At 36.5% G+C, this 25,762-nt stretch overlaps 4 protein-coding genes across 11 annotated transcripts; 2 read left to right on the forward strand and 2 right to left on the reverse strand.

Annotated features, from left to right (window-relative positions):
• The first annotated feature begins 3,259 nt into the window (after positions 1-3,259).
• Positions 3,260-6,650, forward strand: LOC108482962 (uncharacterized). Of its 3 annotated transcripts, XM_017786087.2 has the most exons (11): positions 3,265-3,308; positions 3,524-3,546; positions 3,650-3,713; positions 3,979-4,111; positions 4,265-4,342; positions 4,511-4,874; positions 5,023-5,135; positions 5,243-5,407; positions 5,535-5,674; positions 6,001-6,093; positions 6,201-6,650. In XM_017786087.2, exons 2-11 carry the CDS (start codon positions 3,537-3,539, stop codon positions 6,358-6,360), a joined length of 1,320 nt encoding a protein of 439 aa, XP_017641576.1. In that variant the 5' UTR covers positions 3,265-3,308; positions 3,524-3,536; the 3' UTR covers positions 6,361-6,650. The 3 variants fall into 3 exon arrangements, with proteins under 3 accessions (XP_052887578.1, XP_017641575.1, XP_017641576.1); XM_053031618.1 differs by having other exon boundaries at positions 3,260-3,546; positions 3,862-4,111; XM_017786086.2 differs by having other exon boundaries at positions 3,260-3,713.
• Positions 6,429-15,566, reverse strand: LOC108482964 (WAT1-related protein At4g19185). 4 transcript variants are annotated; one of them, XM_017786092.2, is made up of 8 exons: positions 14,705-15,260; positions 14,311-14,373; positions 14,074-14,190; positions 13,669-13,951; positions 12,801-12,956; positions 11,868-12,019; positions 11,643-11,760; positions 6,429-7,194 (listed from the first exon to the last, which is right to left on the reverse strand). In XM_017786092.2, the coding sequence occupies exons 1-8, from the start codon at positions 14,908-14,910 to the stop codon at positions 7,093-7,095; spliced, it is 1,197 nt and encodes a 398-aa protein (XP_017641581.1). In that variant the 5' UTR covers positions 14,911-15,260; the 3' UTR covers positions 6,429-7,092. The 4 variants fall into 4 exon arrangements, with proteins under 4 accessions (XP_017641581.1, XP_052887579.1, XP_052887580.1 ...); XM_053031619.1 differs by lacking the exon at positions 6,429-7,194 and adding an exon at positions 15,442-15,566 and having other exon boundaries at positions 11,313-11,760; positions 14,705-14,930; XM_053031620.1 differs by lacking the exon at positions 6,429-7,194 and adding an exon at positions 15,301-15,430 and having other exon boundaries at positions 11,313-11,760; positions 14,705-14,930.
• LOC108482961 (protein root UVB sensitive 1, chloroplastic) lies at positions 6,685-11,269 on the forward strand. Of its 2 annotated transcripts, XM_053031617.1 has the most exons (8): positions 6,685-6,798; positions 8,330-8,459; positions 8,555-8,830; positions 8,959-9,015; positions 9,166-9,364; positions 9,451-9,566; positions 10,134-10,310; positions 10,620-11,269. In XM_053031617.1, exons 1-8 carry the CDS (start codon positions 6,788-6,790, stop codon positions 10,890-10,892), a joined length of 1,239 nt encoding a protein of 412 aa, XP_052887577.1. In that variant the 5' UTR covers positions 6,685-6,787; the 3' UTR covers positions 10,893-11,269. The 2 variants fall into 2 exon arrangements, with proteins under 2 accessions (XP_052887577.1, XP_017641573.1); XM_017786084.2 differs by lacking the exon at positions 6,685-6,798 and having other exon boundaries at positions 7,427-8,459.
• Positions 15,567-20,948: 5,382 nt separating the features above from the next.
• On the reverse strand, positions 20,949-25,402 carry LOC108483650 (conserved oligomeric Golgi complex subunit 6). Of its 2 annotated transcripts, none has more exons than XM_017787160.2 (10): positions 24,439-25,402; positions 24,162-24,309; positions 23,962-24,069; positions 23,710-23,777; positions 23,243-23,366; positions 23,002-23,148; positions 22,617-22,880; positions 22,253-22,537; positions 21,810-21,956; positions 20,949-21,686 (listed from the first exon to the last, which is right to left on the reverse strand). In XM_017787160.2, exons 1-10 carry the CDS (start codon positions 24,708-24,710, stop codon positions 21,174-21,176), a joined length of 2,076 nt encoding a protein of 691 aa, XP_017642649.1. In that variant the 5' UTR covers positions 24,711-25,402; the 3' UTR covers positions 20,949-21,173. The 2 variants fall into 2 exon arrangements, with proteins under 2 accessions (XP_017642649.1, XP_017642648.1); XM_017787159.2 differs by having other exon boundaries at positions 21,801-21,956; positions 24,439-24,972.
• Between the last annotated feature and the right edge of the window lie 360 nt (positions 25,403-25,762).

Below are 25,762 nucleotides of genomic sequence, written 5' to 3' on the forward strand. Positions count from 1 at the left end.
TGACTGGGGGCACTTCAAAGAGTGTTGTCATGTAAGGTTTGGGCCACCTATGAGTAATAACCCCTTGAGAGAACTTGCCAACTTGAAATAAACTGGGACTGTAGAGGAATATCAACGCCAATTTCAATCACTATTGGCTAGGGCTACTGATCTTAAACCTCGACAACAAGTAAACCTCTTTACTGTTGGGTTGATCGAGGAACTTAGAATTGATATTGAGAAGCAACAACCGAAAAACCTTAGAGTTGCAATGAATATGGCTCTAACATTGGAACGTAGACAAAATGTCTCTTTCAAACTGTCATCTCGAGCCATCCTAAATTGGCCAACTTCCCAAAACATTGGCAGCAATTCAATCATTCCAACAATTAAGAGCATTGCAAAGGTAGGGGGACAAACAACAGAACCAACAGGGAATAACGACAAAATAGGTTCTTCTGCACCATTTAGTAAGAGATTGAAACAGACAGAAATGGCGGAAAGAAGGGCTAAAGGGCTGTGTTATAATTGTGACGAGTCTTATTCCATGGGACATAAATGTAAAAGGTTATTTTGGATAGAAGTACCATATGTTGAAGGCAAGCAAGATGATGATGAGATAGATGATTTTGGATAAATTCTGAAGTTTATTTTGAAATTGAGCTTGAGGATAAGCTTAATTCCGAAAAGGGGAGTAATGATATGGATGCTTTTATTGCAATAGGAATTTTAGTTTTATTTATTATATCAGGTTTTATTAAGAGTTTTAGTTTTACTTATTTTCTCTATTATATTAGGTTTTTGTTTTCTTCATAAACTAAGTTAGGAATTCTATTTTATGTCAATTAGGACTCTTTCCTTTGTTATTAACAGGTTGGCAATATGAAATAAAGAGGCAAGCAATTATTCTATAAAAAAAAAGGGTTATTTTGAGAGGGGGTTCAGTCAAGGACGAACCTACCTTTTGAGTAACCATAGGTCGAAGCAAGAATTCTTTCTCATCTAGACTTATGACTAGATCCTACGCCAAGTCGCATAACAGAAGCTTATTCATAAACTGTGCTCATCTGAATTGTGCTAGTGGATTTTGCTAGTGGATTTACAGAACTGAGATTTTAGATCCAATCTTGAAATGTAAAGTGCTTGCCTCTCAATGGGTGAGCCAGCTTCTCAAGAGCTCTCACTATTAGGGTCTAGGGTTAAAATTTTGGGAAATATTCTTAAACCCTCAACATTTCCATGGTCGGTACTTTTTCACCTGAACTTCAATCACCAGGCAGCAATTGATAGTGGATAATAAAGGTTATAATTTTCTTTTGTTTACTTATTAGTGAGCATAAACAATAGCAAGAATGTTGAAACATGGGGATTTTGAGCTTTTCTAGATTCTAACGTACACACTTTTAGCAATTGTCAAAATTTATCAAGTGTTAAGAATCTACCTTGCATTATTTTACATTAGTTAGCAAGATATTTTAAAGACATGGAAAAAAGAATAGTAATAAAAGAGAAGGTTTCGGTGACATAGATAGAGCATTTATTTTGTTCTTTATGTTCCATTTCAGAAAAATGTGGGTGCTCTGTCGGGAAGACATTTTCAACTTTGCATTTCATAATATTGTGTATGTGATTCCAAACTCACATTGCATTTTCTAATAATAGAATAATGCATCTTCAATTCCTCCTCGTAGATGGAACATAAAAAGGGGCCGAGGGGAGTGGGCTCTTCCACTTTCCATTTTGTTTCCATAGCTTAACTTGGTTGTTGTTGGATGAGGCTATCTCATTACGTTGAATTTTTAATATTAGTGTAATAATCTGAGAAAATTATTTATTTAACACAAATTTTGAAGTAGTGAAGTATAAAATAAAGAATTATTAGTACAAATATAAATATTCAATTAGAAAATGAATAAAACTCTTATAAAAAATAAGATTTCTTTAAAATAATCGAAAATTTTCCATATCTTTATTACAAACAAGTAATGAGAATAGCAAAAAAAAAAAAAACCAATTGCAATTAATTTATAACTAGTCAATGTGGAAAAAATAATACTCCAACCAAAGTAAGTTAATTGATAGGTAAAATTTTCTTAGCATTCTTTTTTTATATACAGAACTCTAACCCATAACTTCAAATTAAGCTTCATATGACCATACAAACACGCCTAAGTAATTTTCAACTTTGCATTTTTAAAAGTTGTAGTTCAAATTTGTGAGGGTGTTGAATCTGTTAATCGGCCCGGACTACCATTAGTTGAATTAACCGACCTTTTTAAATCTTTAACTGTTAATGGAATCAAATTTTTTTTTAAAAAAAATTTAACTGAATCGAATTTTTTCGATTAATTCGGTCGGTTAACCGAATTAACCGAAATTTATATATTTTTAGTTAAAACAAGTATAAAACATACAAAAAAATTAACCGGTTTAACCGACCGATTAATTTATATTTCCAAAATATTAACCAAACCGAACAGACCGAATACTTATATATTATAATATTATTTATTAAATTCAGTTAATTCAGTTAACCGATTTCGAACCAAATTAACAATTAAACCAACTTCTAAAAAATTATTAACCAACTTCCGATTGAAATAATTTAATTAACCGATCGATTAACCAAATTCGATCGATTAACCGAATTAATTTAGTTTTATCCGAAATTTGCTTACCTTACGAATCTGTCAAAGGAAAAGACTGGTTTTAGGTTTTTGAGAATTTAGCTTTGAGGCTTGACGATCTCTTCTATTATTTTTATCATATTAAAAAAAAAAAAAACGTTTTTACATTTTTTCAACGCTGGACCGCATGCAGAAGGCTATCCAAACTTATCCAACTATGAACAAAAGAATATATTTAATCCACCAAATATGAACAAAATAATATTATAGACAAATTCTAGGTGGTTAACCTTTTAATGAATTTAATTTTAGCACAATTTCAGGTTAAATTTTTATATTTTTCTAAAATTTTAAATTTTTTATATTTTTCTAAAATTTTAAATTTAATCTTTTATTTTATTTTAATACATTTAATCTTCTTATCTTTTAAATTTTAAAATTTAAGTTCAACAATTAATACCGCTTAAATTTATTGTTAAATTCAAATTATTTACTAACTATATAACTACCAAATAAATATGTTTTTTATTTTAAAATATCAAACACAAATTTAACCAAACAATACATACTAACAGTTAAAACTTAACAAAACAATTAATGCTAACAGTTAAACCTAAAAGTATAAATTTTTGAAAATGGCATTTTTTAAGCTGCTTATTATTTTTGTCTGAGTATCGTCGCGTGGAGCCCGGTCATTGACAGGTCCTAGCTGTTACCGTATCGATTATGTTGAAGGGAGAGGGAGATGAAGAAGAAGCAGCCACCTTACCCTCGCAATCTTCTACGCTTCCCTCCCCTTCCAAATTTCCAATTCCATGCCATCATCTCTCTTCTTCTTTTTCTTTTCTTCTTAAACATAACTTTCGTTTCAGTCAATTCAAAAACTAACTAATTTTGGTTTTGAAATTCAATTTTAGCTTCCATCTTGTCATGGATTTTGGTAATTTCTTGTTTCTTCTCCTTAAATCACTCTTCATTTGCTTTAATTCATCGTTTTTTTTTTGTTTTTGTTTTTTATTTGCTCATAAGAATGTTGTGCACAGTATATTGCATGCCAGCGGCATCAATGTTTTCTCAAACATTTGCTGCTGATCATTTCTTTATCAGGTAATTCTTTGAACTTGTTTCTCTTTTTTTTTTTTTCATTTTTTTGCTTTATTAGGTAATTCCGTGATGATTGAATCTTTTTTTAATTCCTATTTTATATATCTAGTTATCTAATTTGCTAAGTGGGGTTTACTATAAAACTTGACAGTTGGGTATCTCGTAATCAGTGTGGGCTACTAGAATTTTTATAGTATAATGTAGTGACGGAAGAAGGATTTTTAGTAGGAAAAAAAATCCATGGAATATCCGTTTATTCTTTAATCAGGTATGATCATCATCACCATCATGATCACAAGGACTTGAAGAGATGGAGGAGTAGGACCACTGCTGCTGCTTCTGCTTACCCTCTCTTTTCCAATCCTAAAGACTCTTCTTCTCGTCACAAATTTTACCAGGAGGTTTCTCTTGATCTATATACTATATATATGCATATATGTTGTTCATCCATTCTGGATATCTGCATCACCATGTTAATCAACTTGTTATTACTTTGATTATCTTCCAGTCCCATTTTTTCTAGTATTCTGTTAAACTTGAATGGACTGTGACAGGCTCTAAAGACTGCAAGGGGCAAGTTCGCTCAGGAGATCTCCTTCCAGTCTGAAGATAAAGACGTTTCTCTTGCTAAGGTATGGATATAATGAGTAATGGTTATCAGCTTACTTCCTCGTCCTTTTTCTGTTTGACCTTCGCTAAATCATTTGTTATTTGAGGAGGTATTGGTCATTGCTTCGTTCATGCTTTTGAAACATAAGTTGGAAGTTTTATTTTTTGTTTTTTTGTATCTTTTTGTGTAGGCTTTGCTTTATGTTGCAGCTGAAGATGAGACATTCATGGTTTTTAACCGAGAGATGGATGCTTGTTCATTCCTCAATGAAGGGATAAATGTTTGTCCGTCATCTAATGCCAGAGAGTGGGATTCTGTGGAGCAGATGCCTTTGGATGGAAAGACCATATCTGAATGGATGAGTGAACTGGATGCAATTGCAAAAGAAGTTGAAGCAGAGCTAGTTTCAAGGGACATAGGCTGCCATCTGGTTGAAGTTTTGCAGGCCGTCAATTTAGTTCTTTTTGAGTTAAGAGGCTTTAAAAGATCCCCTGTTCTTGTAGATTCTAAGCATTCATACTTACACTTGGTGCTGAGTTCTGGATGTGGCAGTGGTAAAGCCCCTTTTTACTACTTCCATGCAATAAGCCTCATAATTTTGATATGGTGGCGTTTAAATGGTTTTTCTATTGTAATATCTTCTTCCTAATCAATCTGTCCGTCATTTTAGGCAGTTTAATACTATGACTTTGTTAATTACAGCAATTTTGCTTAGCATAATTTACATTGAAGTTTGTCGGCGGCTTGGTCTAACTATTGTGGGGTCTCGAGTTGGGGAAGATTTTTTGATATGGCCCCAGACAACATACCCTGAGGTACTTTAATCCTTAAAGTTTATTTCGGCAGTTTATTTTCATGGTGCATGATTCTTAGTTCATTCTTGTAGTGATGCATCACTTAACTTCTAAACTTCTCTCTGTAGGAGCTCTTCAAAGTGACTTCAGGACACAGCTTGTTCACTGTTGTCAATGGAAGATGTGTTGAGGACCCTAGATCAATGGCATCGGATTTAACTGGTTCATCACTTTTAGGGCTTGAGATAGCTTCAAACCGTGATATTGTTGGGATCGCTCTAGCCAATTTAATTGTAAGTCCTAATCCTTTTCACCAAGCTAGTTTCTTGTTTCAAAAAATGCTTCTACATTTATCACTCTCTTGTAAACTATTAATGCCTTCATCTGACATATGAAATAATAAACTTAAAAAATTTGCAGAGGTTTCACTGGAAACGTGCTTCGAGATCAAATCTTGGTTTGATGCTAACTTCTCCCCTTAGGCATGCTCATAATGCCAATGAGAAACCTAACAAGATCAATAAACCAAATGTCCCTTTGTTGCGGCCTCAAGATCTTAAGTAAATTCAACTTTATCTTTATTATTTTAGTAGCATAACTTTCTGACACTTCATGTATCTAGTAGCAGTATCTGTTTTCTTATGCCACATATGACTGCTTTGGTCCACCTATCAACAAATTCATTATGCATTCATAGGTGAAGACAGTGACGATCTGCGTATTTAGCGTCATTTAGTGCGTATATTTTTATCTGCTGTATTCAATTTACCGATAGTGTAAGAGATGAGGTGATTTGTATTACTGATATTGTGAATGTGAGATGCAGCTTATATTTTGTAAAGAACAACTTGATATTTTGCATGCTAAACATTGGATTTCTTTGCAGGCTAGCTATCATGGCTTCAGAAAGATTGTTGATTCTGCAGCCACATAATTGGGCACTAAGGAGAGACCATGGCATGATGCTGTACTATAATAGGTATGAATTTCTAAAACTTCCTAATTTAAAAAAAAAAAAAATGGTTCACATGAAGGCCCTTTTTAAGCTGATGGTGAAAATAACATTTGATATTATCAAAATCTTAGGGAGTATGGTAAGGCAGTGCAAGAGCTTAGCATCTGCATGGCCTTTGCTCCAGAAGAAGAGGCAGAGCTTCTTGAGCCATTTGTTGAGAAATTACACTTAATGCGGCTGGAATCATCATGGAAATCTTTGGGAGACACAGCTAGCGTGACGGTTAAATGATATTTGGATATTATAACCTTGTATCTCTCAAATCCTTATTGACCGAATATAGTTCCATGGATGAACTCTGAGACTGTGATTATCATGGCTTTTCTTAGTCACATGAACGGATGAACTCCAAGGTATAGAAATGTATTGGAGATCTGTAAGCAGATTCTAAGTTGATACTCCAAATAAGAGGGCACGCATTCTGTGTGTTCATGTGGCACATTTGTTGTTAGTTACATGAAGAAACGAGGAACCCAATCAAATTATAAGTTGAAATGGCCATGTATGGAGCCGTTAGGATACCCAAATCCCACATCTTATTACTTGCTGGGAGCTGAATTAATAGTAGGTGTGAAACCAACAAGGGAATACATTTTAAAACTTGCAATGCTACAACCCCATAACCAAAAGTTTGATTTATGGCGTCTCCTCCTGCTTGATGAAGTCTCGGTACGTACCATTTTTCGCCTTAAACTAGAATCAATTAGTTTAACCACATTTATTTCGATCAATATTATTTTATATCGATGCGATACAAAATTTTATTATTCTAAATGAAGTTTTAATAACTGTTTTAAGGATTGGAGAAACAAAGAGAAGAAAGCAAAGAGAGAGAGAGAGAGAGAGAGAGAGAGAATGAAGACTTCCTATTTCAAGTTTCGGATTTTCAGGGCTTTGATGGTGATCTCTCGCTGATCCCATTTGTCAGAAGGAAGCTATCGATGAGAAGTATATATAAGAAAATTAGGTTCGATCCGACAATAAAGATGGAATGTTGAATGGGAGAAAGATTAGTGTTGAAACGAATTTTGATTTTAGGTGATAGGAGGTTGATTTTAAGAGAACCTAAATAGGCAAATGAGAAGGGAATAAGGAGAGCCATCGAATGGTGGTGGGGGTTAAAAATTGGTAAGGGAGAAGACAGAGAAAATAAAAAAAGGAAAGAAAAAAGAAATAAAGTGGTCGTAATAAAATGAAATTCACATCAATATTTAACAGCTTGATTTTGGTAAGGTTGACACAAATGATGATAATGGATGATGTTAGTGACAATTTCATATAAACTACAATAACTAAAAGTAGATAATATGGGCGGAGACATTTTTTGTTCAAAACCCTTGGAAAGTATTGATACTCCCAATATAAAGCGCAAAGGTGTTGAATAGCTCGATAGTAACTTAGGCTGCCCACACGTTTATGATTGGAGGTCAAAGGGGGTTGAAAATGGATGATGCACTTCTTTTTTGAAATAAAAAGTCGCTACTGCATTAAGAGAACCACCGCAAAAACCCTTCCTTATGGTCTGAGGTTCTAAAGCCCTGGGCTGTCTCTCACACGCTCTCCTCCAAATGGAAAACGACGTTGGTTGTTCAATTTCAGTGACATAAACCTTCACAGTGAAAAACGCCGATTTTTATATATGTTAATGTTAGTGAAATAAACGAGGAGCGACAGTGATGGCCTGCGCTTCCAGTTGCAGGCCTTTGTTCCTTTCTTCACCCTTCCCTTCATCATCTTCTCCCTCAAGCTGTTCGCTTACCACCCCTTTTCTCTTTTCTCTCTCACCCATCAAGCCGTCTTCTAAGCCAATTATCACTACTCTTACTGCTAACTCTGGGTCCTTCCCTGTTCTATCTGTTGGTGGCGGATGTGACGGCGGCAACAACAACAACAACGATGATGGACCTTTTGGGTCCGATTCTTGGCGGTGGAACGACGATTCTTCATCTTCATCTTCTCATTCTTATCCTTTTCTTTTGTTTCTTTCTTCACTCCTTGCTTGTTCCTGCCATTCCCAATTATCTTCCGCCCTCGCCAGAACCAATGGGGAAACAGAGGAGGATGACGTCGTTTGGGAAGTGAGAGGGAGCAAGTGGACTAAGCTTATTCCTAATTTCTCAGATGATGCATTTGTTGTTTCTAATGGGATTTCGAATTTAACCAAATTGTTGTCCCTCTCAACTCTTTGGGGTCAATGCAGAGACCTTGTGATGCGGTTGTTGCTCCCTGAAGGTTTCCCCGACAGTGTTACCAGTGATTATCTTGATTATTCTCTATGGAGAGGTGTGCAGGGCGTTGCTAGCCAAGTCAGCGGCGTTCTTGCCACACAAGTAATTTTTATGTCTTAATTGCTTGCTCTTATTTTCTGACTTAGGAATTTTATAGAACATTTGGTGCTCAACTTTTGTTTGCTATTACTTTTCAGGCATTGCTTTATGCTGTTGGATTGGGGAAAGGAGCTATTCCAACAGCTGCTGCTATCAATTGGGTGTTAAAGGATGGAATTGGGTATTTGAGTAAAATCATGTTGTCTAAATATGGAAGACATTTTGATGTAAATCCTAAAGGATGGAGGTTGTTTGCTGATCTCCTTGAAAATGCTGCCTTTGGGTTGGAAATCTTGACCCCTTCTTTTCCCCATCTATTTGTTCTTATTGGTGCTATTGCTGGAGCTGGAAGATCAGCAGCTACCCTCATCCAGGTATTGAAGTTATTTTTTGTTTCCATGGTACTACAAATAAGTATATTGTTGTACTTGTTGCCATTATCTCTCTTGTTGATCAATAAAATGGTGTTTGGTTGCTGAAAGCTGGCACTAATCAATTCCAGGCTGCTACTAGAAGTTGTTTCTATGCCGGTTTTGCTGCTCAAAGGAACTTTGCTGAGGTAATTTTTTTATGGAATAATCCCCCAAAAGTGTCTTCCTTTAATCAAATTGGATTCTGGGTGATAGTGGCATTCCAGCTAATGAAATTTGTGACTTTGGCTTTGGCATTGCCTATAATATGTCTTTACTAAGTTAATTAGTTATTTTAGGTAATTGCGAAAGGTGAAGCTCAGGGAATGATAAGCAAGTCGATTGGAATAGGGCTTGGTATAGCTTTGGCTAACTGTATCGGCTCATCTACATCTTTTGCCCTTGCTTCATTTGGTGTGGTTACTTGGATACATATGTACTGCAATCTGAAGTCATATCAGTCTATTCAACTGAGGACTTTAAATCCCTATCGTGCAAGTAATGTATCGTTGCTACCATTGTTGTTAAATGAGAGTTCTAGTTCATTTAATAATGGAAAGCTTATTCCTTCAATGTTTTAACAGGTTTGGTTTTCAGTGAATATCTGTTGAGTGGCCAGGCACCTTCAATCAAAGAGGTTAATGCTGAGGAACCACTTTTTCCAGCTGTACCATTCCTGAATTTACTGTCTGCAAACAGAGTAGGTTACTGTTTCTTGCTAGGCTCTCTCAGAAGTTAGTTACTAATTGACAGTATAAAGGTCTGGATTGATTGATTTGGGTCAATACTTAAGGTGGTCTTCGAGATAGAATTTTTAGGTTGGTTCTTTGTTCTATTGAATCCGTATCCTGCTTTTGGAATTAGTAGATACTCTGATCACCTAAAAGATTAAGAAGGTTAAAACTTCCAAAATCTCTTCTTTGTGCTTCAGCTAATTTTCTTGTTCAATTAAAAGAAAACTGCAGTGAAGGGTTTCCTTTATAACCGTAGCTTTCTAGAAAATGAACTTTTACCATGGCTCAAGACTTCTAGTGCTTGATTGTTGTATTCAGACGAAGCATGGGAAGCGATAATCCCTCGAATACAATAATGATCCCTCTTGCCAATTCAGCTTTTTAAAGTCTACCCCTGTAGTAATATGGTCAATGCACCATTCCGGAGTTTCTAATTTCTTTTACGAAAGAAACAGACTGTTAGAAAATAACATCTAAGACGTTAGTGGTCGGTATAAAATCTGAGAGACTATCATGAATTTTTCCATTTTCAGGAACTATCAGTTGTACTATCTTCAGAAGCAAAGCAGGCTGCTTCCGAAATTGAGCTTCGGCTGCAATTGGGATCAAAACTCAGTGATATTGTCAGCAACAAGGAGGATGTACTGGCACTATTCAATCTGTATAAAGATGAAGGCTACGTACTGACTGAACAAGAAGGAAAATTCTGCGTAAGTAACTGTTGTGGCTTTTAGCCTCCATTCGTTTATTCTCTCTCACATACATAAAGGCAATGTTCTTTACTTGTTCTTGAAAGACTTAGCTTGGTTCCTTTTCACTTTCCTGTAGCAATCTTCTTATTTCTCACCCTTACAAGTTCATAAACACAATTTGGTCTTAAATGTCTTGAATACTTTGCCATAAAAACCGGAGAGTCTCGATGAAGGTGTAGTGCTGTAGGCTAAGCTACTAGGAATGAATATGATAATAGTAAGGGAAATACTAATTCTTCCTTCCCATAATTTTTTGGCGTATATCAGGTAGTGCTTAAAGAAAGTTGTTCACCGCAAGATATGCTGAAGTCACTTTTCCAGGTAAATTATTTGTACTGGTTGGAGAGAAATGCAGGAATTGAATCAAGGGGTGCCTCCAATGACTGCAGGCAAGGGGGTAGGCTACAAATCTCTCTCGAGTATGTGCGAAGAGAATTCAACCATGTTAAAATCGACAGCGAATCAGTAGGTTGGGTAACTGATGGACTTATTGCAAGGCCTTTACCCAACAGAATTCGACCTGTTTACGCCACCGTATGAATCGCATGCCTCTTGTTGATATGAAAAAGGATAGTTTGGAATTGTTTCATCCATTTTGGCTTCAGAAAAGCAGGAATAATTTTCACTTCTAACTGAATTTTGTAAGAAGTTAGGCTTTACAAGACAACAACACAAGGGTCTTATTATTTTGTGAAATCATTTCTTGTACGAATCGAATCTGTATTTTCCTTTTGGTATCTTGTTTGAGAATCAGACTTTATTGATAGCAACTAGCAGCTTGAGATGTAAATTATTTACATCTTCGGTAGAAGTTGATATTTTTTTCCTTAGTTTTTATACATTCCTTTTTTTTATTTTTGTAATTTCTTTATTGTTTATATACATTTAGTTAATTGTATTTTATTTACGTAAAATAATGCATGTTTACCAAGTTGCCTTGCCAATTAAGAAAATACTAAATTTATTGCATTAAATGTATATATAAATCATTGAGGTCTCAAAAATCTGTATTTGGAACAAGTTAAGACAGCATAAAGGAGCAACAATCTAAAATTATTGCAATTTGAGGATGGATTTAATGAATTTATCTTTAGCTACCCATCAAAGTTTACAAAATGGCGAGTGACACCATTTGATCCTAGGAAATGTGCCTGTGGGAAAAGAGCTCGAGGGAACTATACACTGCAACCGGTTACAAAGTTAATCACTGGGTTTTGCTGATAAACCAGGTCCTAAGAAAATATGTCCTCTCTGGTACGGATTCTTGTTAATCGATGCATCTTTGTGAACGAGAGGTTCAGAAGACCGACTGACATGAGGCAGCATCCCCATAGCTGTATGCCTTTCTCTGTAGGATGCCCAAGTGACCATATATAGACCAGCAATTATTAGAAATCCCCCAAGCACACTGTTATCATAACAAAAGAAAACCCAAAATAACTGAGCAAAAGCAAGTGCTATTTTTGTACTTGATGATATTAAGTTGTACTTTGTAGCAGAAGAGAGAAATAAAACCTTCCCAAATAAATTGGACTTCCAAGGAAAACTCTTGATAGAAATGCTGATGCTGCAGGTTGAAGAGGATTATAAAGAGCAACTAAAGCAGGCCCCAAGATCTTATTCGACCATGTCAGGAGTCCATAGTTAAGAGCAGATGCAATAACTCCCTGAAAAGAAAACCCAAATTGCCATAGCTTTAGGTTTACGGTTAACCTATTTCGTAAGCAGCTAACTTTTAAGACCCTTTTTCTGGGACTATTAAGGGATTTCCAGCATCCTTGAGAGGTAGGTTCTAAAATCCTAATTATGGATCTGAACAGCAGCATAAATCGGTTTAACCATACATAATGTTCATACATTTAGAGAAAACCAAGATTAGCCCTTCTACCAACAGTTTCTTACACTTTTCCTATTGAAATCTATGTCCCCTTATTGCTTCTCTCTCCAAGAAATAAGGCAGTTCCCTTTGCTTTACAAGGGAAGTGTCTACCCACCTTCTACGGGAACTTATCTTACACTTGTGTTCCTAAAAATGTGTGTAGAGGAGGCAAGTGTAGACCAAACTATAGAAAGTGTATTCTCTAAAAAAATGCAGGGGAGTTGCTATATTTACCATTTATCATTTCTTAATCCAATTAAATCTATTAAGTTTCTTTTTCAAACTCCTAATAGACAAATCAACCCAACTTAGCACATCAATTCTTCAATTAGATGGTCACATGAATTCATTTCCTTCACTTCACCTACTACAATGACTAAAAATGCTCAAAAACTTAGCCTCAATCTGGATCATTAAACTAGCATATCAAGTGTTGATCCAACAGACTTTAAAACAAGCACACATTTGAAACTTAGATAATGCCGCAACTTTGATGGCTAATCTTTCAATAAAACGACTTGCAAAATCTTTTAAGAATGGAGATAATATAAAGTCCACAAGGAACTTACAGCATATAAGACAGCAAAAAGCTCAGACCGCGTCAACCTCCAGTCTGTCGATTCATTGGTCATAAAAAAGGATGTTGTAACCATCAATATGGCACCAAAAAAATAGGAAAATGCTGTGACAGAAATGTTTGCAGGATACTTGGCTAACACTGGAGCCTGGAATTGTTAAAAACAGGGCCTTTAATATAATAAAAAAGACTAATTATAAGAAAATATACATGTGAAGTTCAAATTATAATGATAAGAATCAAACTTTTGTTACTCCTTGTGAGAACCACTAAGCAAAGCAAACGGTAGATATTGCATAAATGCATCGTGTTGCCTAAGCAAAGACAGTACACAAGAACCAGGTGGTTACTCCATCATATGATTAAAACACGCACCACAAAGCATTGTGATTGACCTAAAGGCATTTGAAATGATAAACCCTAAACCCATGCCAAACCTATGATTAAGGGGAAAATAGCATCATAGAAATGTTAACTATAGACAAGATGAATCTAATTATATGATCAAAATTGATGGTATGGAATCATAAAAAACTAATGAGTCACATATCAAAAAGATCAGGGACAATAGTGGCATATCAAACCTCAAGTCATATTCATGGCTACATAGGCTGTTTTCTTTTTATTTTCCTAAAACAGAGACTTCTATTTGTTCCCTACAGCAAATAAGATATGGCATATAACAAGCAAAGAACAACTTTTAAAGGGAAAAAGATTCTGATATATTTTGCAAGATAGATATTGAAAAAAAGGGAGGGGCCGGGGGTGTGATCCTACAAGAAAACTAGTTAATAGAAGTTATAAAAAGCAAAATAGTTATAATTGTCCAAATATCAACCATACGGTTTATGATGGCATACCTGAATAGCTAGGAAAGTAGCCATGCACATACAGTTCCCTATCAAGCATAGAACTCCAATATGCCAATGTTCCAATCCAAATCCCAGAAGAGTAGACACAAGCCATCCAGAAGGTTCTGGTTGACCCCTGGCACTTATGTCATTTAGAGCAAAGTCTGCATCTTTCTGTCCAATCAAAGCTGGACCACGAAACAGAACCATTAATATCGCACCAGACACACATATCAGGGTACCTCCAACCTTTGCTTGACCTTCAGTTTTGAGCAAATTCACTCTTTCTGTACTGCATGTAGAGTTTCACACAAAAATATGGCAAAAAGTAACAGATATCAAAATACATGCATTTGTTTATAAGAAATATAGAAATGAAGCAATATTCAAAAAAGAAGTATTTGTTGACATTACCCCATCATTACAGCCAAGAGAAAGGTAAAGACTGGAATTGAAGGTTGTATGGCAGCAGCATATGTAGGATTTGTGTAGCTCAGACCAATGAGAAATAAAAGTTGGTTGCCAAATATCCTATTCCAATTAACCAAAACCAGATAAGTTCACTAGCTGGAAGTTTGATTAGGCACAACAAAGTTTATGTAGACAATATATTATCATATCAATTAGAACAGTTTAGAGCGCAGTACTCACCCAGTTAACCCAAGAAAGAAGAAGGAAAGAAGGAGGCGTTTAGTCATAGGTGGTCGAATCCTTCTGCAGGAAGGAAAGTGAAACAAAATGACCCCACAAGTTATATTTTGGATTCAAGAATCCAGGAAACAAAAAATTAAATTAAAAATGAAAGGAATTGATTGCAAGTCAATGAGCAAGGCAACAAAGGCAATCAATTTTAGCTATGGATACCAATGTAGATCATCTTAATGACAACATATCGGTGAATGTAACTTAAAACGGCACATCCAAATCTCAACTTCATTAGAGACAAGACCAAAGGACCCGATCTAAGAATACAAATTTATTTGAAATGATAGCAAAGAAGAGAAGAATCAGAGTCAAACCCAGAAAAAAAGGAAAAGGGTCATACTTTTCACGAACATAGCCGAGGGGGGCAAGAAGAGAGAGGGCAAGAAGATCACGGAAGACGCAGAAGACAAGCTGGTTGACACCAACATTGAGGGCTACTTTGGTAATTACATGATACCCTCCATTGAAGAGTTGAACCAACGCCATGGAGGCATGGGCCCTCCGTGCCTCTCTCTCCGGTGCTCCTGGATTCATTCCTGCCGCCATCTTCCTTGTTCCTTGTCGCACTGCAAAGAATTACAATAAGAAGGGGGCATATAAAGGAGAAATTTAGATGGATTTGGGTTAATAGAGAGATTGATAATAACAGACAACCTCAAGCAATATATTGGTGGATTTGATTCATATAATAAGGTAATAAAAGAAAAAGGCGTGTTTGAATCCAAAATCAAGGTGCTCTGAACACAAAGCTAAGCTGGCCTGCGGCTGGGTTTATAATTTATGTCGATGTGTGCCTTTTCGTTTTAGCATTTTTGGATTTTTATTTTCCAGCTTATTAAAAAAAAAAAAAAGAGGAAACTTAGAACTGCTGTTAAATGCTAATAATAAATTTAAATGGGTCTTAGTCTTTCTTTTGAAGCTGTAAAAAGAACATACAAATTAGTGGGTCTTCCTTCCAATCTAAGCATTTCAGATCCAATCAAAACTCACCAAAGTGAAGGGAAAATAAAAAAAGAGTCTCTTTTAATTATGTAATTATCATGAATTTATGAGAAATTATTGTGGCGAAGAGAGTACAGTATAGGACATAAATCTTTAACCCCAAATGGAAGATGGAAACACCATTTACACCTTTCCCTTTCACACTAACATCCCTTCCTGTTAACAACAGCAATATTCTATCATATCATTAACTGAGTTTAGGGGAGTGTATTTAATACAAACGCTCCTATCAACTAACTAACAGTATTAACTGTTTAACTAATCTTGTTTAACAACATAACTATTGTCTACTAATACTAAAGCTATTCATAACATGCCCCGAGCTTTATCAACTTTCTTCCCTACTCAAAACTTCACGATTGTTTGACACCACTCGCAGTTGGCTTCTAAACTTGCTGAATAAACCTATTGAGAGAGGTTTTGTCAAAATATCACCAATCTGATCTTGACTGGATATATGTCTTACTTGAAAGGATCTATCTGCAACCTTCTCTCTTATAAAGAATAGATCCAACTCGATGTGCTTAAACTTGGAATGCATGACAAGGTTGCTTGCAACTGCAACAGCAGCTGAACTATCGCACCAAACCAATGCCTTTGTCCTAACAGGAGCACAAAGCTCGGACAACAAAGACTGAATCCAGACCATTTCGGTAGTGACATGAGCAAGACTTCTGTATTCTACCTCTGCTGTAGACCTGGAGACTGCTTTCTATTTTCTAGAGCTCCAAGAGATTAGATTGCCACCAAAGAAAACACAAAATCCTGATGTGGGCCGTCGATCATCCGAGTCAGACCCCCAACTAGCATCTGAATATCCTTCTAGTTAAAATTTTACAGACCGAGTAAACTATAATCCATTACTCAGAGTCCCTTGCAAGTATCATAGGATCCTTTTGACAGCCTTAAAATAAGAATCCAAAGGCTTGTGCATAAACTGACAAACCTTGTTAACAGAAAAGGCAATGTCTGGCCTGGTAATAACAACATATTGGAGAGCACCAACGATACTCCTAAAAAGATGCTCATCTTTAATGGGACTACCCTCATGAGTAAAGAGATGGCAGGTAGATACCATAGGTGTAGGAGAACGGTGTAAGAGAACTGCTTGACTTGTCCATGAAAGCTCTTCGAAATAAATCCTGAATGTACTTCTGCTGACTAAGAAAGACACCATTTGATGAATAAGTGACTTCAATCCCAAGAAAATAGTTCAACCTTCCCAGATCCTTGAGAGAGAAATGTTCATTGAGTTCTGTAACAAACTTGTCTTATGTCTGAGAGTTATTTCCAATGACAACAATGTCATCAACATAGACCAGGACATAAAGCAATCGAGATCCTAACTTGTGAATGAAAAGAGAGTTGTCAACCTTAGATGCTTGAAACTTAGTCTCGAGAAGAAACTCTTTAAGTTTATGAAACCAAGCCCGAGGTGCTTGCTTGAGGCCATATAATGCTTTCCTTAGCTTGCAGACAAGTTGTTGACCATCTGGTCCTTGTTGTTCAAACCCTAGAGGTTGCATCATGTAAATGTATTCCTATAAATCACCATTTAATAAGGCGTTATTGACGTCCACTTATCTGAGAGACCACCTTAGTGAATCAGCAAGAGCCAGCACCAGTCTGATCATTGTAGGCTTGACCACATGACTAAAAGTCTCCTGAAAGTTAATGCCTACTTCTTGAAGATAGCCTTTAACAACCAACCTGCCTTTATACCGAGCCACTGAACTATCTGAGTTTCTTTTCACTTTGAAAATCCACTTGCAGCCAATAGCTTGACGTCCTGCAGGCAGAGGCACGAGATCCCAAGTGCGATTGAAAATTAAAGTATTGTATTTTACTTGTGCAGCTGCAGTCCACACAGGGCTTTGAAAAGCCTCACTAATGGATGAAGGCTCATTTTCAGTCAGAGCAGAAGAGAATGTTTTTGGTTTGAAAATCTCACTTTTAGAACGAGTTTGCATGGGATGCAAATTCACAGCAGTAATAACTTTTGAAAAAGAGGCAGGCTAAGTACGTACTAGTGAACATTAGCTGCTTCTGAAGAACCAAAACATATCTCAAGAGAAGGACTATTTTGAGGAAGAGCAAGCATAGGATGATTCCTAATTAACCCGGAAAAAGTAAGAGTAGTTATAGGAGAACTCCTAAGTAACCCAGAAGAAGTAAGAGCAGTCATAGGAGAACTCCTAAGTAAACCGGAAGAAGTAGGACCGGTAGAAGAAGTATGAAGAACCAGAGGAACATGAGAGCGTTGACGATCGACCTTGATAGAATCCACAGTTGAACAGGAAGAAAAACCAGTCTGAAAGGGAAACTAGGACTCATCGAAAACTACATGACGAGACACAAGTACATGACCATCTCTAGTAAGGCACTTATAGCCTTTTTTATTGATACCAACACTAAGAAAAACACTCCTCTTAGACCGAAACTGCAGTTTATGCTGATTGAAAGGCCTTAAATGAGGAAAATAGGCACAATCAAATACCTTCAAGTGGGAATAAACAGGTTGATGCTTGTAGAGTTTCTTATACGGACTAATGTGATGTAAAATAGGTGTAGGTAACCTATTGGTCAAATAGGCTGCATGAGCAAAAACATAGGACTAAAACTTCAAGGGCATAAAAAACTGAGCTAACAAAGTCAACCCTATTTCAACTATTTGTCTATGTTTCCTTTCTGCAACCCCATTTTGCTCAGAGGTATGGGGACATGTGACCCTATGCTGGAAGCCAAGACGAAAAAGCTCTTTGGACAGAGAACGATACTCTCCCCTCTAGTCGCCTTGAAGCACCTTGATGGAATGATCGAACTGAACTTTAACCATCCGATAAAAGTGAAGAAAACACTGAAACACCTTAGACTTAGACTTTAGAAAATACAACCAAGTATATCTGCTATGCATGTCTACAAAAGAAACATACTAAGAGAAGCCATTTGATTGCACATGAGCTGGTCCCCAAACATCAGACACTACAAGTTCAAAAGGTGAAGAGTACAATGTTTGTGAAGAATTAAAAGGCAATTTGTGAGATTTGCCTAGTTGACAAGCTGTACATATGTTGGGTAGACTAGTGCTCTTAAAAGAAACATTACAAGTATGCAAAACATTAGCAAGTGTAGAAATACACGAATGGCCAAGTCTGTTGTGTCATAATGCAGGAGAGGAAACTTGAGCAGTGTAAAGAATAGGCGATATGGGCTTTTGAACAGCAACACTTCTACCAGAATGCAATATATCAAATCTATAAAGTCCTTTATGCATGTGGCCCACTAACAGAGTTTCCTTTGTCCGTATATCCTTCACAAAACAAAAATAAAAGTGAAATTCAAAATAAACTACGTTATCTTGAGCAAACTGTCCTACAGACATTAAATTCTTGCACACTGTAGAAACGTGTAGGACAGTTTGAAGGCGTAAGAGCCTCGAACCAGCTATGAAGTTGGAAGAACTTATGTGAGCAATAAACATAGAGTCACCATTGCCCATAGACACTTGACTTATACTTGTATAGGGGGAGGCAGTTGTGAGATTTGCTATATCAGGAGTGATGTGATTTGTTGCCCCAGAGTCACGATACCAGATCTGATCAGGTGGAGAAGATGCAGGAGCTCGAAGAGACGGCTGACTGGATGAATTCTGAGAAAATGACCTACAGCAATGAGACATAGATGAACAAGAAGGAACAGAAGAAGAACAACCTTGGCCATGTAGCTGATGGTAGTTGACTGTCATCGAGTTAGTTGAGCCAATACTAGAAAAGTTTTCATCAAACCCGTGATAACAGGTTTGAACCATATGTCCAACCTTACCACATAACTAACACTGTGGCCTGGAGCAAGACTAGCCTCGACCATTCCCACGAGACCTGCCACAAGACCAGCCACTACCTTGACCTTTGTAGCCTTGCTTATGGTCCTGATAATATCGATTGGACTCAACAGGCTATTTCGAACCAATGTCAGTGTCTTGCTGTCAAAAAGTTAAATTTACTTGGCAAGAACCTTCTGTTAATAGATCCAGTTGTCGTGCTTCACAATCAATCAACATTTCAGTCAACAAGTTAAGAGATAAAGGAGTGGCAGAGGCAAACACTCGAATAGACTCAAACTCGAGTGAAAGGCCAGCTAAGATAACACTCACTTGTTCTTGCTCAAAGACAAAACTACCAGCAGTAGTCAAATTATCACAAAAATACTTTACCTTTGATACATATTCTTTAATAGAAAGATTCGCTTTCTTGAGCGAGTACAGAGCATGGCACATGCTCGAGATTTTAACGGTAGACTTTGCACTAAATCTTCTCTCAATGGCTGACCATATATCAAAACTTGTCTTGGCAGTTGTAAGATAGACCAAGGCATCATCTGTCACAGTAGACAATAGCCAAGAAGCTAGAAACTTGTCTTGCTTCTTATGAACAAGAAAAGTTGGATTTTCAAGTTGTTGTCCTTCAAATCCAATGATGAAAGGAGGAGAAGAAAGAATTGTACCTAGTACAAACCCTTCAAGACCATAACCCTCAAGAATCAACAAAAGTTGATGCTTCCATAAAAGATAGTTGTGCTCAGCAAGTTTGATAGTGTCGTGTTTGGAGAAGTAATGAACTGTAGGTGCGCAGGGACTGCCAGGTCCTTGTGAATGAACAGCCTCCCTAGTGTTAAAGGAGTGACGAGGCGTGTCAACCATCGGTACAGCGTTTGGAACTGTTTCAGAGGCCATGGAAAGAAAATAGAAAGAAAAAAAATCTACACCAAGAAGACCTTGGCTCTTGATACCATGTTAACAACAGCAAAAATGAGAAAAGAAGAATTTTATCATATCATTAACTGAGTTTAGGTGGGTGTATTTAATACAGACGCTACTATTAACTAACTAATAGTATTAACCGTTTAATTAATCTTGTTTAACAACATAACTACTGTCTACTAGTACAAAAGCTATTCATAACACTTCCATTCACTCCAACTTTTACATTAGATTTAGTTAAATTCCAAGATTCTTCTAACCTTATTTTTTCATTCTAAAAAAGATAGGTAAGGGTATTCTTATGGTATGATATCCTATTATATTATTATTTATCTTCCATGTGATTAAATTATTATGTTTTAATTATTCGATTTCAAATAGTTATTAAATTATCAAAAATATTTTATTTAAGGAAGTGGATTAATAAAATTACTATTATACGACTTTCTCTGTTTGCACCGATCTCCAACACTAACCATTAGATCAACTTGAAAATAAGAAATGTCATTTTACTTGGAATAATTCAATGATTATTTTGTAATTTTTTGAAATTAAATTATCAAAACGTTACTAATAGTTTAGCAACCTTAGGTGTAGTTTACCCTTTAAATCCCAATATCATGTTGTGCCGCGTGTAGATATTACAATGTGTTCACAACATTCCAAATTTGAGTTTATAATGTCTTAATGCGTATGTATGAACTCAAAGGAATTGTGTTTTACTTATTGTTGACTTGTCCAAATATCTAACTACAACTACTAATTCACCTCAACTTGAAATTGAGAAACATAAAAATTCACATAAAAATCTATTATACACCAATTCACACAAACGAACAACCACAAGCATAAGCCTGTCATCGACACATAAGCAGCCATAATCAAAGAAGATACATTGTCAATGATACAAAAATAGTTATTTGTGTATTTGGAAAATAAATCCTCTAACTTTTACTAAAGAATAAAAAGCAACAAAAGTTTCTACTACTCCAAAGCATGACTCTTTGTTTCTTTACAAAAATTTTAAAAGCAACTATGGTCTACAGCCTCATATTCCCAAAATGGTTCTTATTTGATCTGGAGGATGCCTTGCCAGTGATTTGGGATCTGGGTATTTGTTTTTGGGATCCATGATTGCATTGTAAATAAGCTCATAAGTGTCTGCTAATGACTTAGCTACCTGTATACACGCATCAGAACGCAACTTTGGAACTTGCATTTGTTCAAACTCAGGCAGCGAACTGTCACTTCCCAAAATAAATCCGAAAAAGGCCTTCAAACACTCTGAAAGAGAAGCTGGAGTTGTGTCTTCTAACTCAGCCAATGGCGTCCCAGCTGTTGTATCCTCGTTAAACCAATTATGGAAGTAATGCATCTTCGTTGATAAATCACATCTTCTAAGAATTGTGTCAACTTCTTTTTCCACGAGAACATTTACATGATTATCAATCGTAGTGCCAAGTTTCTTTGCATATTCAGCTGCAACCTCATGTCCGAGTAATGGTTGTTGAATAGCACACAAGCAATTGATAAGGAAGATCTTGGATGGAGCTTCAGTATTCTACATAAATTCAAGTTATAATAAATAAAAACAATAAAAGAAAGCTTAAGCCCAGAACCATGCAAGTAAGATATACGGCATCTAATAAACACAAGATCAAACAGATCTTATTACTTTATTAACCTGAGAGAAAGTAGCAGAGTTGTTATTTGACAAAATTGCATCAACTGCAGATTTACTAAGCTGGCCCGAGTCGGAACTCATTCGACTTCTTCTTGATGAGTGGCCAGCTCCCTTTGATTTATGTGCCTCTGCTGCTTGCTCACACATCTGCATTCCACCAAAGATAGCAAGTTAATCTACTGTACGTAAACCAGAAAGGAGAGACTATATTTGTCCTGATTTCAGCACGGCACTAAAGTTCTGACATACAAATTCCAATGCCGTGAATAGTGATCTGAATGGGTATTAACTATCCTAAAATAGCAAGTACAAAACATTGTAAGGATCACTTACAAATACTACACATTTGAGAAAATAGGGAATATGCATAATTCCACACCATGCAACCAGGAAAAGATCATCATAATAAATCAATTGATCATCTAACATCAAACATGACACACCTGAATAATTGGATCAAGTAAAGCAGATATAACCGGATCAAAAGGTGGCTTTTTCCCTGAAGCAGGAACCATCATGCTGTTATATGTGTCAATTATCTCAAGCAGCACAGAGACTCCTTCCCTTACAGCTGGTGCAGGTGAAAGATCAACAGCAACAAGGGGAGGATATCGTAAAAGCTTTTCCCCGCAGCTTTTCAGAATTTCAAAGAATGTTTTCTGAGCAGCATCTTTGAGTGCCCAAAGCGTATTGCAGAGAGATGTCTCTCTCCCCAGTAGATCTGATATCTGTAAGCAAACAGATAATTGTTAGCAACAGGTGACAAGCACACCATATACAACCAGAGAAGAGACAGAGGCCACTCACAGTGTAGCTGTAGAACTCTAGCGTGTTACTAAGTTTATAAGAGATTATAAGACTAGGTTGTGACTGTAAAACTTGCTCAACTCTCACTTTAAAAGGCCGGCAAACTCCTTCAAAAATTCTATCCAGAACAAATGTCAAGTCTGCTTCAATCTTTCCAAAATCATTCTCCACATTCTTGTTGAACGGGTTTGCAGCAGATCCAGTTTCTATCAATGCGTCAGGATCAAGTAAAGCAAGCACAAGCTCACGTTCTGATGCCAAGGCCTACAAGGAGAGCAGAAAAGCAAAATTAACACATTAAATGAAATTAAATGATTACTGAATATAAATATAACCATATGGAGAAGTGATGCAGAAACCATATAGAAGTCTATTTTTTCCAAACCTGATGTAACCATCCTAGCATGTCTCCAACATAACGTAAGGGATCATGAGCATGCACTTCTATTGGTCTTGGCATCCCACCCGGTCCTCCTCGTGTAAGAGCACTTATAAATCTTCTAAATAATGCATTATGTCTCATATTTGCTACCTGTGATTAGCCGCAGAAAAATTAAATAACATGCAACAAGAAGAACCACAAGGAGTGGAGTTATGAACATAAACTTTTGACTCAATGAAGTCACCTCTTCTGCACAATACTTGAAAAGGACAGGCCTTTCCTTGAGGCAGCGCACAGCTGTTTTCAAAAGGTCACCAACTTCTGGATTATCATTATCACCCAGTTTCCTACATTCTGCCTGAACCCACCTGCAAGAAAGGGACAAGACATGTCAACCAACAAATCCAACATTTGGGAAAATCCCCTGTATCTCCTATGTTTGGTCAAGAGTCTGCACACACAACCCATCCAACAGCAACCAAAAGCCAATAAATCTATTGAATGTAGCAAGGTTATATTCACACTTCTGGTAGAAATAAAAGCATGAAAGTAAAGACAGGAAGAGGGAGGACAGTAATTAACAATACCTCAATCTCACATGAGATTTTACTTTTAGCACGCTCCTAAACTCCAAACTCTAGATACATATCATAGTGCATTACTTAAATTCCATCTATGAATAAATGTTTTATCATTCTATATATGCTTAACCTGCATAGTCGCTCATAAGCTCCTTCTTGATACATAGCCATCATATCCATCAGCTCCAACCCAGCACGCTGTGATGGATTCTCATGTTAGTGATTGTGTTAACAAAATATTAATAATGAAAATGGAAGCAAAAGCAACTAACAAAGAGTATGAGAGAAAATTTATAATTTTTCTTAAATCTAAAGATGTCGATGGCTGATTGACAATCGTAGACATACAGTTCATATGCAGATCAGGAAATATGTTATTAACCTGATGATGGGTCCTGAGAAGTATTTTGCAATTGGCATGAATTTCTTGAACGTGAGAAAGTGCCTTGAAGAAATTTTCGTTCAGCTCTTCATCTCTCAATGCACTAATCTACAAGTGGAGGAAACGAACATAATGAATTCAAAAACGGGAGCCAATAAGTAATTAAGCTAGAAAAGAAAATTGCGGGATTAAAAGTAAACCTCTTGAGGAGAAAGCTGATAATCTCGAAGGAAGTAGGAGACTATCTGCTGCTTCTGAGTGGTAACTTCAAGTTCCTGGTTCAACCTCTCGGTTGTATTGATAATATCACCGGTGCTAGCACTGCAACTGCTCAACGCCTTCGCAATCCTATCAGATTCGATTGGATCTTTCTTTAATTACATAAAAAAAAGTCGAAGACATGGCACAAAATGCATGTAAATGTAGGAAAAGGGAATTCGCAGGTCAAAAATGAAGAGAAAAGGGATGAGCATATACTTATCGCAGCAGTCGGCGAGGGAATTAACCTCGCCCTCGACTCGATCTAAAGCGAGTTGAGCAGCCTGGGAAGCACGGAGGAAATCGAGGTTGATTTGGAGAGAGCGCTTCTCAATGGTGGATCTGAGATTGCGACGCGCCTGGGGGGTGTTTTCGGTGTAGAAAGTGGAGAGAGTATTGAGAGAAGCCAAAACTTCGGAGGTATCAGTCCGGCATTCCAATACCTTCTTCAGTTTACGCGACAGCCCCGGAGCAAGCCCCCCTGTCACCATTTTCTTTTCTTCTCTTTTCCTATCGATTATCAAGTTTTCCGATTACGTTGTGCGGTCGGAGGATAGAGCTAAAGGAAAGATCATAGATCCATTTCCAGCAATAAAATGTAATTGTTGAGATTTTGTCTGGTTTTTTGATGGATGGAAAATTGTTTTCTGTGTTGATTAAAATGTAAAGCCCGATAAGTTATGGGTAATTTGAAAACGGGGCCTATACATCTGTTTGAACTTTATAGGGTACAGTTACCCAAGCATGAAGCCCCCCCCCCAACAACAACACTCTTTATGTGACCCAGCTTTAAATAGCCCAAACCAGAAACAATGGACCCTAAAACCATGATTTAAACTTGTAATTACTTGAGGAAATCCAGGATTTGAAACCCAAATTATCTGAACCCGAAACAACCCAAATCATTTAAACTTGAATTTAACCAAAAACCCGAAACAGACTAAGACTAGAAATGACAGAACCTAAATGACCATAGCCTGAAATGATAAAAACCACCAATGACCTGACTCCCAAACCAAAGCTTCAATCTTGTATGATTTGAACCTGAAGGTGAACAATTTGAACTTGAAGTAACTTTAATTTGAAAATCTAAATAGAATAGATTTAAGTTAAATGGGTGAAAAACCAACCCAGATTCACTCAATTCACATGTTTAAATGGAAGGAAAATTGTTTCTTCGGTTGATTCAAAACTGGGACTGCCTACATGTATTTGAATTTTATAGGATTCAATCACCCAAGCGTGAAGCCCACCCAACATTTGGGCCCAATTGTGACTTGGCCCAAAAGTTCTCATAATTCATATTTAAGTCTAATTCGTTTTATTTAGTCCGACGGTTCATTTTCAGACTAAAATATCAAAATAGTTATTTTTGTTTATTCCAGGTTACATTTTAGTTACTTATGTTTGAAATGTTACATTTTAATTACTTACGTTATTGTGTTGTAACATTTTAATCACTGAGCTATTAATTGCTATTAACAGTGTAACGATAAGTTGACGTGGCACGTTAACTCATCATTTCAAACGAAAATTTTAGGTT

This window comes from Gossypium arboreum, chromosome 8 (genome assembly GCF_025698485.1).
Source record: "Gossypium arboreum isolate Shixiya-1 chromosome 8, ASM2569848v2, whole genome shotgun sequence".
Classification (NCBI taxonomy): domain Eukaryota; kingdom Viridiplantae; phylum Streptophyta; class Magnoliopsida; order Malvales; family Malvaceae; genus Gossypium; species Gossypium arboreum.

Bases quoted from the DNA above. Each gene is read 5' to 3' on its own strand.
- LOC108482962 (XM_017786086.2), top strand. From the start codon at position 3,637: ATGTTGTGCACAGTATATTGCATGCCAGCGGCATCAATGTTTTCTCAA. The intron at 5,675-6,000 runs GTAAATTCAACT...ATTTCTTTGCAG, and splicing joins TTGCGGCCTCAAGATCTTAA to GCTAGCTATCATGGCTTCAG. The intron at 6,094-6,200 runs GTATGAATTTCT...TCAAAATCTTAG, and splicing joins ATGATGCTGTACTATAATAG to GGAGTATGGTAAGGCAGTGC.
- LOC108482961 (XM_017786084.2), top strand. From the start codon at position 7,806: ATGGCCTGCGCTTCCAGTTGCAGGCCTTTGTTCCTTTCTTCACCCTTC. The intron at 8,831-8,958 runs GTATTGAAGTTA...AATCAATTCCAG, and splicing joins CAGCAGCTACCCTCATCCAG to GCTGCTACTAGAAGTTGTTT. The intron at 9,016-9,165 runs GTAATTTTTTTA...TAGTTATTTTAG, and splicing joins CTCAAAGGAACTTTGCTGAG to GTAATTGCGAAAGGTGAAGC.
- LOC108482964 (XM_017786092.2), bottom strand. From the start codon at position 14,910: ATGGCGGCAGGAATGAATCCAGGAGCACCGGAGAGAGAGGCACGGAGG. The intron at 14,374-14,704 runs GTATGACCCTTT...TCCTTCCTGCAG, and splicing joins CTCGGCTATGTTCGTGAAAA to AAGGATTCGACCACCTATGA. The intron at 11,761-11,867 runs GTTTTATTTCTC...TTATGATAACAG, and splicing joins AGTCCAATTTATTTGGGAAG to TGTGCTTGGGGGATTTCTAA.
- LOC108483650 (XM_017787159.2), bottom strand. From the start codon at position 24,710: ATGGTGACAGGGGGGCTTGCTCCGGGGCTGTCGCGTAAACTGAAGAAG. The intron at 23,778-23,961 runs GTTAATAACATA...AATCCATCACAG, and splicing joins TTCTCAGGACCCATCATCAG to CGTGCTGGGTTGGAGCTGAT. The intron at 22,881-23,001 runs GTTTGGAAAAAA...CTCTCCTTGTAG, and splicing joins TGCTAGGATGGTTACATCAG to GCCTTGGCATCAGAACGTGA.